Source organism: Chrysemys picta, unplaced genomic scaffold, assembly GCF_011386835.1.
Source record: "Chrysemys picta bellii isolate R12L10 unplaced genomic scaffold, ASM1138683v2 scaf285, whole genome shotgun sequence".
Taxonomy (NCBI): domain Eukaryota; kingdom Metazoa; phylum Chordata; order Testudines; family Emydidae; genus Chrysemys; species Chrysemys picta.
Window position 1 is genome coordinate 1 of NW_027052992.1, and position 13,144 is coordinate 13,144.

Consider the following 13,144-nt stretch of genomic DNA (forward strand, 5'->3'; position numbering starts at 1 on the left):
AGTAAAAGGCGTAAAAACGATAGAGGCAAAAGGATAGGTAATGGGTTATGGAAACTTTCCCTAAACACTTATCAGTTTGAATCTGGCATAGGACAATATTCAAGTAAAATTGCTATATGGTGATTTATCTGAAGTGAGGTGGTAGCCTCTAGACTGTTTGTATTAGACTAGAATCCCACTATAGACAGCCATCTCAATCACCCCCCCCAATTGGCAGTCTCTGTAGAGAAGCCCAGGATTGACTGAGCATGAAGGGCAGAGTCCCGTCTCACTAAGAGGGAGGAACTTCCCCTCAGGGCTGCAGTACGAAGGCTAGTATATGGGAAGCTTCTGCTACTGCTGCCTGTTTTGTGAATAAATTGGACTACAGGACTGTCAGCATGGCACCTTGTGTCAGCACTAGTTTACTTAACATAGGATTTTTCCATACTGGTTTAAGTCTAGCACCCTGTCTTGAGCAGGCCTTAATAGCAGAGGTTTAAAGAGTATGACAAAAGCCCCATAATATGGCAAGACTATTGTCCCATGCTTTGTGAGAGGAAACATGTTCCTGATCTTCTTTTAACATGCACCACTACAGTTACTTTTGCTCAGAAATTTTCAATTGGTTTTAGACGTTTAAAAATCCCATGAGTTTTTTGTAAACAATTTGCCATTTTATCTCACCTTGTTTGTTCTGGCTGGCAGGACCATGGATTGAAAACTGTTTTAGAGTTGTACACTCTGCTTCACAGATTAATGTCTTTACAAGTGGTTGAATCTCATCCAAGCCGTGCTGAACAGCTTCAAACAGCATTCTTCTGAGGAATCCAGTGTTAAAAAGGGACCCTGACCTGGACAGTGCAATAGAACGCCAGTGAAAATAAGGAGACTGGTGTATGACAAAGGATTTTGATTTACAGCAAAAGGCCTTTGCTCCTTTAGAAGTGGTTTCCACAAACTGAGTAGCTGCTGAACTATACTTATATTAACGGGGTACATAGTTTGGGATACAATTAAAATTATTTTTGTTTTAGGTAGTGGCCGTTCAGGATCATGTGTTGAAAGCCAAGAGCTCATGAGTGTTAATCCCAGTTCTGCCATTGACTTACTGTGTCAAATTGGGCAAAGTCACTTCATCTCATTTTCCCATGTGTAAAATGGGAATGATACCCGTATCACAGGGATGCACTGTCAAAATTAGGGTGGTATACTAATAGTATTTGGAAACAGTAAAAGCAGGGCTAGTGCTAAGGATTAGTTCTGTTTCTATAATCTAGTTCTGAAATGCTCACATTTAAATTTCACTATTCTTTCAATCCAAAACCCAAGGATAAACACCAATGCTGATTACCATCAAACAGTTCAAGTTATTTAATAATACTGGAAGTGCACAGGTATTAAGATATTATGTAAGTTAGTTATCAATTACAGTTCAACGTATACTAGTTCTCTGGTCCCAAAACATCAAGCTACTCAGCCAGATTCTCCTGTGCAGTGTAACTGTTTTAATATCTCCAGGATGTGAAATTGAAAACTAGTTCACTATTGTTTATTTAGTAAACTCACTGCTTGCTGTTTACCAGCATGACTAGGAAAACCCATTTTCTTATTACTCAGCTCTCCAATTAAATAACCAGATGCCAAATCCATCTCAGTTGCTAGATATAAATTTACTGCTGTACGATCAAACAAGCTTTCACTTTTGTTACGCTGTGTGCTGTACATACCACAGAGGACCAAGCTCTACTGCTGTCTTCCCAGGCATACTGCCGTGGCAGTCACAAGGTAGTTGCCGGTAAGGGTTTTCTGTAACAGAAAACAGAATTAAGTGATTTCAAAATACAATCTATAGAATTCACTTTAACAAACAAAATGAAAGAGATGTTTTAGATACTAGAAATATTGCACCCGACAAGAAGTAATTCTGCCTAAGTAGAGGCATTTAATAGGACAAGCAACATCAGAACCGAAAATAAACAACTGTAAAAACGCCTGAGACTCCAACTTTTATTAATGTTGTCACAAGTTACTACCTCTGGTGTCTGCTGGAATCTAATGAGGGGCATTGTAACTTTTTAGTTATTTTTAAATTAAAACAAAACAAAACCAGAGCTCCATATTACTTGGTATGTGTTTTAAATAACTACTTCTAGCTAGTGCGTTAAAACTTTCCTCTGCAAAAACAAGTTTAAACTAAAAAAAACTTTTCAAGGAAAATTGTATTACGCAAAAAATTGTTAACAATTATGGTTGCATATGTGCACAAAATTCAGTTGAATCGTAGGATTTTCATGACAGCCATAGCTCAGCTCCCTTGCACATACGTAGTAGGTTGAAGGACTCTGAATGCTGTTAATTTGTGCATTTAAAATTTCAGCCATAACACTGTACCTAGACAGGTGACAATTTTATTTCTGTTCTTAAGAATGAAAAGAAAATGTTATACTTATTGCAGTCTAATGCTCGTATAGCCAAGAAAGCATCACTGTCTTAAGGAGAAGTGTTAATACCTTAACAGCCCAAGGCATCGGGCCCTTTAGTTAATCCTATCTTATTTCTCACTGTAGACATTCAATAAGATATAGATAAACAACTGGATGTAATCTGGAGCTTCACAACTCAATACATTCTCAAACTGCAGAATAATCTTGTATGCACTATCTGTGTACACCAAACTGTTCTGAAAAATATTTCAAATAAGCTAAAGGCACTTGTCTTCATTAAGAACTAAATATTTGATTTATCTGATGTTTGAGTAGTAAAGATCTTTAGAAAAATACTCAGCGAATTTTTTTTTTTACATGTCAAAAATATGGCAGATTTTTTAACATCCTTTTTTCATAACCTTACATCTCCAACAAAACTACCAACCACCACCAGTAGAGTAGAGAAATTCCAACAGCGTAATTTTCCAGAAAGTTTTAAGACAAATGCACATTTTGATTTTTGTCTAAATCATGACAAGTCTAAATGACCAAAGTACCATATTCAGGTTCCACGTAGAAAAAGGCTGCTTGACTAGAGGGAACATATGAATTAGTAGTCATTTTAGATACTTTGACACAGTAGGGTGGTTAAAAAACAAATGGCTTTGAATAGGTGGATGATATGGAAAGTCAACTGCTAAACATACTCTGATAGATAGACCCAATTGTTTCAAAAGACAGCAGATAGTAGGAATAGAAAACTCCAAGGGTTCAAAGTATTTCTGAATGGACCATAATGAAAAATGCTTTCACTCAGGCTCTGTAAGTCAGTCCTGTGGAAATCTTTCTGCTCTGGATTAGAATGTCTTGTACTGCTTTGCTCCTTTCCCCAGTTTAGTCAGCTACTCTCCATGCTGTCAGAGGCAGAGACACGGGCTCCAGATGTAACACAAGCCCCCAGTTCTGTGAAATGACATCAAGATGGCTTGGAAGTGGTAGAAGGGAATGGAGGGATAAGTGCATCAGAAGTTGGAGTACCAGAACTGATATGCCCGGGCCATTATCAACTGGACCTTGTCCTTTGTCATCTTCCTGAGGACTCTGGGAAATAACAGGATGGGGTGAAAGGATCCCTTTCTGATCAGCAATGCATCTTCTCGAAGAGCAAAAAAACAGCAGATTGTCATGAGGAGGGATGGGGTAGGCCATTGCCAAAGGAGGGGAGAACAGGTACAGATCCTTGAAAATCAGTCCAAGACTCTTGACAGCAGCATCAATCCTTCCCTCCTTAACCAGAAGAAGAATGTGCACTTTCAATAGATGGAGAGCATCTCTGCTTCTGGAAACAGTCTCTTGGAAGAGTCTGGAGCCATCTGGTGGTATGAGTAAGACAAGGAAGGTCTCTGGCTCCTTACTTCTTGCTCAGAGCTGGGGTATAAAGCTCTGAAATCATTCAGAAAGGGTAATTTCTTGTTAATTGTTCAGTTTAAAACATCATGGCCCTCTTAGGTTGACCTACTGTAATCATAGCCCTGAACTCATCTCTGGAGTCCAGGGGTAGCTTCTTGACAAACTGAAAGATTGTATCCCACTGTATCATATTCTGCCAACAGAGCCTGGTAACTGACTATACAGAACTGTAGGCTAGCTGAGTATATTTTTCTCCCGAAAGAGAGTTTTGATTCCTTATACCAGGGGTGGATTTCACAATAAGATGCTGTTTAGATTTTTCATGAGCCACTGCCACTACCAATGATCCCAGGGCAGGGTGGATGGAAAAATTACTTGAGTCCCTTAGGGGAAAATGACTTCCTAGACGTGGCTGAAATGGAGGCTGGGGTCTACCAGACGTCCTTGATCAGTGCAAGAATACCCTTATTAATGGGCATTGCTAAATGGCTCTGAGGGAACAGATGAAGAATATTGAATAACAGGGATGTTTCTGGACTATTTCCAAAGTATTAGCCATTCTTTTAAGAAGTTCCTGCAAGTCCTTGAAGTCATCAATAGTGGAAGATGCTGATGGTGTAACTGTTTCATCTGGTGAAGATGAAATACACATGGAAAAAATTCATCCTCAGACCCTTCCAGGAGATATGCATTATCGCTGTGGGTCCTGGCTCAATTTGTGAAGACGACCCTGCTGTGGCAGGTATACCACCTGAGAAAGTTCTCCAAAAGGAGCCAACTTGTTCTTACATCTGGATCTCACATAAGGAAAAGAAAATGGGTTTTGAGGGTTACAGGTGAGCCAGGATGGCCAGGATTGCATTCTATAAGGAAAAGGCATATGATGCAACAGAAGTAGAATCCAAGAAGCTTATGGTCTTCAGAAGCATGTATTGGTGATTACAAGAACTTCTCCCAATGTCCCTCTCAGGAACACATCTTGGAGAAGGAAAAGATAACCTAGGAGAAGGGCTTCTATTCCCCCAAGATGATGATGATTATGCCAACAAGTAATACTTCTCTAAGGGAGGTGCCGATCTCTGAGAGGTTAACACTGGTTGAGAAGATCCAGCAATAACTCTGAGACTGAGACTGGTGTTGAGGAAGACAGATGAAGCAATATAGTCATAACTGGTACTCTGGGTCCCGATACCTAGACAGACATAGATACTGTAGGTAACAGAGAAATATCCAAAAGTGGATGCTCTGGTTCTGGGGTCATCACCAGGTCAGCAAGTGTTGTGAATGCAGCCAGAGTCGAGGGCCTCTGTACTGACGAAGATGGTGTTGACCATACTGGTACCAAAAAAAAAAATACTTCAAGAGACTGAGGTTTTCTGCTACAGCATGGTACTGAATATTCCAAATCTGTTAGTACCAATGACATCAGAGCTGATTTTGAGGCATTGGTTGCTGAAAACTGACTGGTGTCTTTTGCCTCGCATCTCCTGACTCTGGTAGCATATGAAGACTCCCAGTGCCAGTTGGGTTTCGCTGCAGCTGGCTTGGACAAGTCAGAAGAGTGGCTCTTAGATCTCTTCTTGGCCAGTACAGGAAATTATGATTGGTGGTGAGCAGTGTCTGAAGATCTTTGCTTCTTCCTACCTTGGGCAGCAGAAGTAGTCACTGACTGACCTGAAAAAGACTGGTGTGAGGGTTCAGAGCAGGCATGACAAGCCCCTGGTGGTGTGGTGTGAGGGCATGTAGGGTGCCATGGGTAGCCCCAATGGATACTGCTGGTCAAAAGATTCCAAGCTTGTGCACACACACCTACAGTGGGATCCATATAACAATTACTCAAAAACCCCTTTTAAACTAGAGGATTATAATGGAAATCCCTCTTCTTTATGTGCACGAATATATGAAATATTTCCAGTGAAAGCAAGTATTTTTACATGTTGGAACTTACCACGTGCCTAACATAGGTACAAACAATAAACATGCATGGATTATACCTTTAAAAGAAACCCAAGGAAAATCCATTTACCTTCTACCATATTACCCTCCTGAAAAATCCTCTCCTCACACCACTGGCAGTGCATAAGATACCGAATTTTCTTGACTGAATCATCTGCAGGAGATGGTCCCCTCAAAACTCTCACCACTACTAGGACAAAGTGTTCTAGAGCTACTGCAAGCAAAACTTCAATGCCTTTGTTACATCGAGCTGCAGCTCTACAAAAGCAAAAAGATAACATATTACCATAGGAATTCAACAAAGACTAACTTTCCCAGACGTTCCACCTTGTGCAATATATATATATTTACGATCATCCATTGTTTGGAAAAATCCTACACTGTCTACAAACAGCCTCCACTTAGACTATGGGCTCTGAAGGGCAGGGGTCATCTTTTTGTTCTGTGTTTGTATAGTGCCTAGCACAATAGGGTGCTGGTCCATGACTTGGGTTCCTAGGTGTTGAGAAGACTTGGAGGGATAGACTTCAAAGGAAAGATTATAGAAAATAAATAAGTAGATTAAGTTAAATGAAGACTAAGGCGAGATATATCACTAGCTACTAATATCTGAACAACCAAGAAAAGAGGAATCCTTTAGGGTACTTTGGAGGGGTGTAATTAGAAGAAAAGTGAAAATTAGCAAGGAAAATTTAGCTTGACACTCTGGAAAAGTTATTTATATGAGATCTCGGCCTGCGGTGTGGTTTTACAGGGACAGATGACACCCTTAGTGCTAGAATCATTTAAAAGTTAAATAAGATATAGCACTGGAGAATATGCTATAGGGAATAAGCTAGCATGGTCAAGGAGCTGGACAAGACAATCTAAACAGGTCCAATTTAATATAATTGACTATGGAGTCTGTAACAGGATGGGCTGGAGAGCCTGGGGCTAAACCAGTCTGATTACCGAATGAGTCCCACTTGAGGGGAATGAGGCTTAAGTGATGATAAAGCCCAGCTGGGGAAAGGGCTGGAGAAAGAACCAGGCAGAAAGCTCAGGCAGTAAGGAAAAGTTCTACAGGCATGAAGGCCTGGGAGAGACCCAGACCAAAAAGGAAACAGTCTGGAAAAGCTCTCCCTGTAGAGAGGCCTGGGAGAGACCCTGCTTAAGCAGGGACAAAATGGACATACCCAAAGGAGAACTTAAGAGATTATGTAGGAAGTGGCCCGTGGAAAACGGCAGCTCAGATAAGGGAGCAGACCTATCTGTTTAGTACAGGAACCCTGGACAGGAACCCAGAGTAGAGGATGGGACTGGGTCCCCTACTGGCCCCAAGGAAAGGGGCCTTCCACAGTGGTTATTGAGCCAACAAAGGGGCTACAGGCTGTGTTGAAAACAGGGTGAGGAAGAACTCTACAGCAGGGGAAGGATTTTTGTTTGTGTCAAAAATATTTTGGGGACTCTTAGTTTAGATGACTGTGACCCGAGAAAGGATGGACTTAAGATGGTGACCCAGCAAGAGGGCCAAGTTTCTGATAGAGAAACCACCACAGTTCTGGATCATGCTGGCATGCTACTCCTGGCCACAAGGGGGCATCTAGCAGTGAGTGGATTCGTTTACAGAGCCTGAAGATCTTTCACACTTAATCTCCCACTCACTCTTCCCTGAACTATTGTTCCATTATCTTGATCTGGGTTTGTATGTCTTGATTTAGTGTCCAAACCCCCAACTTTCACTTCTGAGTACACTTATGAAGTCACTGGGAATATTTGTATGAGAAAGGACTAATATCGTTAACAGGGTTTGCAGGGCAAGCACCATATCATATTTGCTTTATAAGTAGATTTACTTGTAAGTAATAGATTTACAGCACGGGATCATTTTTTTCCTTAACCATATTATTTAACCTGCGAAAAATTTAGCCACACTGTTTATTGTTTGTAAACACTTGAGGATAGGGGGTCGATTTTGGGATGAATATCTGTTTGCTTATTATGAAATATACTGTGAAAGTTGACACTAATGAGTTCATTTCCTTTTAAAGCAAATCTAATTTAATGCTCTTTCCCACGGATAATTAATTGCTTTAATAGCTTCTGAAGTATTTATAAAGGCTTAGGCAGCATTAAATCACCACCAAATGAAAAAGGAACTTAAAATCTTCCAATATTCAAGTTTGCATTATATTACCTTTTCTTTCTGAAGATTAATAATACACTCCATACCCATTTGCCATCTTGCCAGTCACTTCAGTTTAAAATACTTAAATTGTTCTAGAGTAGTGAACTTGAAATCAAGTACAAAATTGATATTTCAATGCCTAATTTGTAGAGCTTAAGGAATTCTGAAAAGCAAAGACACACAACTTGCTTTAGCAATCACCAAAAGCATGCATTAGCAATCCTCTTCTACCAGACCTTAAGAGCTAACCATGATTCATGTGTTGTAATAGTACCTTGCCACAGCAGCAACGACTATTCTAGCTGCCAGTTCCTTGTAGTACTCCGTTCTGACAACGTTACAGCTGTAGTGGCGCTGGGCCACATGCTGAGCTTTTGCATACAGAGAACTGATGTCTGTGGATGTCACTGATACTATTCCAAGATTTCTTACATTTCTGAATGCAGAATCCAGGTAGTTCACAGCTGTTCCAAATGGGTCCAGGTGTCTAAAAACAAAAAATACACTGAGAAGCATCTCTGGTACATAACTACTTAGCTTTTAAGTTATCTGAGAAAAAAAACTGTTTGAAAAAATCCTCATCCATAACATCTGAAGTAAAATAAAAATAGGAATTTGATTTTACAACACACCTTCCATACCTCCAACATGCCCAAATAATTTACAAAGCAACAAGTTAGAGGGGGCAGGCAGTACATGTTCAGTAATGCAATAGTCATCACACATACAGCACAATTTCTCTTCCATCCTAGCATGCTGGATAATTGAACTAAGAAGAATGCTGGCCAAGATACCGATGTTTATTCTCCCATGCCTTTCAAAATATACAAATAAACTTCAACGCCCACTGAATTCAATTGGTTTGTGGATGCTCAGCAACTCTAAGAATCAGACCATTTAATTCGATGTCTACATATGGATTTAGTGCCTGCATTTGGGCACTAAAATTTGAATATTTTGGCCTTAGATTCTAATTAGATCGGCCATGCTATTTAAGAATGGATTACAAAAAGTGATCCATAAACACGCGGCCTTATTAAAAACTACATGCACAGATAAGAATTTCAAATGGGCTAAAATTATAGAAAAAAGATTCTTGTATTTCATTTTTCCCCAAATAGACAAAGTTATACCAAAAATCCACAAGTTTGGCCTAAAGTGTTCATACACATTGTGAGGCAAACTTGCAGCCAAACCAGAACCGCTCACTCAGTTGCCGTGACTTTCCCCTCCAACAGAGCCTGCAGTAACTCATCACCATGGATCCTAGAGATCCCTTTGCCATGGAAAAATCCAGAATTTTACAGTCTTTAGTTTTTACATTTTGTAAAAAAAATGAAAAACGGGGTTCTACTGTATATGTTACCTGAGCCTCCATTATCCAGCTCTTCGTATTAACCGAACCGGGGCTCACAGCCAGAGCCCTGGGTGGAGGGGCTTGGGTTGTCAGCCCCGGGTGGCTGGGCTCCCTATTGTGATTAGGGAAACTAAAGTTCAGCATTTCATTATAGTCATGTGAAAAACACTTGATTTTTATTGGAGAATTTTGGGGTTTTTTTATCATGGAAAACTAGGATCCCTGCTCATCGTTCAGGCATGCTGCAGCAACTCAATTGCAGGGATTCAGCCCACAAGCAGAGCCTCAGCACTAGCGCATACTGCAGCAGCCTATTCCTGGGCAGAGCCTGGGTCAGATGACCCCCAGGCACCCCCAGATGACCCCCAGTAGCAAGTTAGTCTGTACAACAGCACTACTTAGCCAGGAATCCTCCTGCTGGCTTGCAGTGTTAGTGTCATTAGGCTTCCAGTCTGCCCTTGATCCGGTTCCTGTTCCTGCCCCAGCCTTGTTCCAGCCCACTTCAGCGTTGCCCATGCCTTACTCTGACCTTGCTCCAGCCCTGCCCTTGCCTCCAGACTGACTCCAACCCAGCTTCAACCTTTGGCCTGCATCCGGACTCCAACTATGATCCTGATTTGGCTTTTCTATAGACTCTGACATCAATTCTGACCCACAGCCTATCCCTGGACTCTGATTTCAGCACTGGCCTGGTCCTCACTCTATGGCTGGCTTCGACCTTGGTACTTGTTCTCAACCATGGCTCCAACCATCAGGCCTGACCACAGCACCCAACACACATTACCCAGGTGCTTATTTTCCACACTGGATGCAAGAAGGGCTTAAATGTTTTCCCAGTGATTATTTTTTAAAAGATTTAAAATTAAGTCTCTATTTACATAGTACTTCAGATACTACACAATTAAACTTTTAATAAGCAAATAACCAGCTGCTGTTGGTTGTCTCGTCCATTCAGACTTCTCTAAATAATCACTGGGGAAAAAATTAAATTACAGTCAAGATCAAAGCACCGAGTAAAGACAAACTTGTAGCAAACACTCTTCACTTACATAAAATCGAAGGATCTCAAGTGCATTATGACATTGGCATCCATTTTTGTCACATCAATAATGCCTACATTTTCCTCTCCTTCTTCCATAGTATCATCACAGTCATCCTCTTCCTTAGGGTTCATCATCACCTTCATCTTGTTTAAATGGCAGTTTTCCTGAATCATTGTCACGGAATTTTCATTGAAATCATTAATCGTAACCTTCACAGAATTTCCAAGGTGCTTTGCCCACTGTAATCCCATTATACCTGAGGAGAAAGACAAGTGCATAATTTTAAGGTTGGCTGCATGCAATAGAATAAAGGCCTGATTTTTGATCCCCTTAACTTCAATAAAAACACAATCAAACCCTAAATGTGCATAATACAGAAATGTGATCCATACTCAGGCTTTCATCGTGCAAGAACTCTGTTGGCAAACTCCAGCATTTGTGTGAAGACTCACTGAAGTCTATATGGGCACAAGGGTTTGCCTATACAGTTCTCATTACAAGATAAGTGCCATAGATATAAAAATTCTCTGTGTACTGTGAAACAAATTGGACCTCAAATTTGTAGCAAGTCCCCTGGGCTTGTGCAACACTCTAATGCAGCAGACTGGAACTTCTGTAGCAGAGCAAGATAAAAAAAAAATCTCAATTTTTCAATTTAACTGAATGAAACAGGAAAATTAACATTTTAACTAATATAGCAATCCTTGTTAGTCTGATATTAAATTGTTTTTTTGCTGCCCCTAAATTTTAAATTTTTGATGTGTTGCAGATATTTGTAACAACAATACGTGATTGTATTGTAAAAGTTGTTGGGAGGGGAAACAGGAGGTTTTGATATCTGGATAGGAGGCAGTTAACACTTTTGGTGTGGCTTGGAACTGTGCAATAAACACATTAGCAGGATATTAACTGCCGAGCATTTTTAGCATAAATGTTGCATTTAAATTGTTGTCTTCACGTTTTAGAACTAACTCCTGTTTGAGATCATGGGAATAGTTCACACCTCTCCAATCTATTGTTTCACTGTCTACTGATTCAGGAAGATAACACCGCATTGGTTTACATTAATTTCATGGTCAGGATTCTTCTTTATAAATATAAAGACTGGAAACAATTTTTTAAATGAAAGTTTGGATTCAGTGGCACTGTTCTATGACTAGGGCTTGATTTTAAAGCCAAACGCCACAGCTATGGAATCAGAATACATGGGACGTTGGACATAACTCATCAAGTTAAGACACACGATATTTTATGCGTTTTAAAATGTAAAAATTCTTCCTTTGAGTATCAATAAATTCAGCTCCAAGATATGATGGTCTTTTTACACATCTAGAGCCAAATCCTGATCTCCTTAACTTGGGGAAACACACATGGAAGTCAAAAGGAGTCTGCCTAAGCAAGGACTCCATAATACTTAAATATACAATGTCAATTTCTCATGAGAGGGACTTGCTACAAATTGTAAAATAAAATTAGAAATTTAAAGGAAGTAAAATGAGATTCCAAAAGTTTATTTACCGGTGGCCCCAAATGCATCCAAACATTCTAACGGGTTCCGTTCTTCAGCCAAAACAGCTAATGCACAGAATATCAGTTGCCTAGAAGATAAAAAGGTGTATAATAAAGTTTAGAGTATGTATACAACATATTTTTGTTTCTTCCATCTTAGGGTAATTTTTCCAGCAACAGGTTTTGCAATAACTGGGTTTAACAGCCACCAGGTTTTCTAAACCTTCTGCTTCCTTAAACAGCATTTGTAGGTCTAAAAGTACCCAAATATTAAGTTAATTCCAATGATAACTTTCTAGGAGTGCTGACTTTAACACTTATCCAGGGAGCACTGAGATATAAAACACCACTATATAACAGTTTCTTACTATGATCAGTTAGTCCATGTAGCAGGACAAATTTGGTATGCAGACAAATTGTTTGGCCATTTAAAGTACCAACTGCTGGCCTAAGGGCTTGTCTTCATGTACTGCTGTAGTGCTTTAGTGAAGATACTACTTTGCCAACAAGAGAGCTTCTCCTGTCAGCACAGTTACTGCCTCTCAGGGTGGTGGATTAACTATGTCAACATGAGACGTTGTCCCATTGACATAGCAGTATCTACATGAGGGGTTAGGTTGGTATAAATATGTCGTTCAAGGGTGTGGATTTTTCACACCCCTGAGTGATGTAGTTACACCATTATAAGTTTGTAGTGTAGACCTGGCCTAAGAGTTTGTAGTGGAATGGAATCCTTCACTGTGTGGCAAAAAGGTAATATGAAAAATAAGAACTTGAGATTCCACTTGCCGGTTAGACAACACTAACTGGGGTTCAAGAGTCTATGCTGTTTGTTTGGGATTTGCGCTGCTTTCAATAGGAAGTTAATGTGCTCTATAAAAGAACAGACCAGAGAGATTACTGGTGGTGGGTTTTTTTTAAACCATTCACTGCTAGTAATAGCTGTCTGGAAATAACCAGTAATCTTCTTAGACTGGCCTGAGAATTTCCCCAGACAGATTCAAAATTATCTTTGGCAGGGTTCCTTCTGGAAAAGGACCCTGGCAATGACTGAAGGGTAGTTAAACTTCAGTGTTTCAGGGAACAGGCTTTGTTGTTGCAGCAATTGGGTGAGGTTATGACTTTTCTGAGGATGAAACAACTACCCACTCTACTGACATTAAAAAGAATGATGTGAAGAGGAGCTAGGGGAAAGAATCTGCTCCAATAGAGTGGGACCTATAAAAAGGAGTCGTAGGATGTGAGATATGTATGCTCATGCTTCAACTGTGCTGGAGGAGAGCACTTAGGTGGT

The 13,144-nt window shown here is 40.1% G+C and overlaps 1 protein-coding gene across 8 annotated transcripts in view; it reads right to left on the bottom strand.

Annotated features, from left to right (window-relative positions):
* Window positions 1-595: 595 nt before the first annotated feature.
* The window catches only part of LOC135972087 (TRMT1-like protein), a 45,867-nt gene continuing 33,318 nt past the window's right edge, over window positions 596-13,144 (bottom strand). For all 8 annotated transcript variants that reach the window (XM_065579428.1, XM_065579424.1, XM_065579423.1 and 5 more), the window contains 6 exons: window positions 11,860-11,939; window positions 10,348-10,597; window positions 8,216-8,428; window positions 5,845-6,032; window positions 1,710-1,788; window positions 596-833 (listed from right to left, as the gene is read on the bottom strand). In XM_065579428.1, coding sequence (XP_065435500.1) covers window positions 611-833; window positions 1,710-1,788; window positions 5,845-6,032; window positions 8,216-8,428; window positions 10,348-10,597; window positions 11,860-11,939 — 1,033 coding nt within the window. In that variant the 3' untranslated portion in view covers window positions 596-610. The remainder of the gene's footprint in view (window positions 834-1,709; window positions 1,789-5,844; window positions 6,033-8,215; window positions 8,429-10,347; window positions 10,598-11,859; window positions 11,940-13,144) is intronic.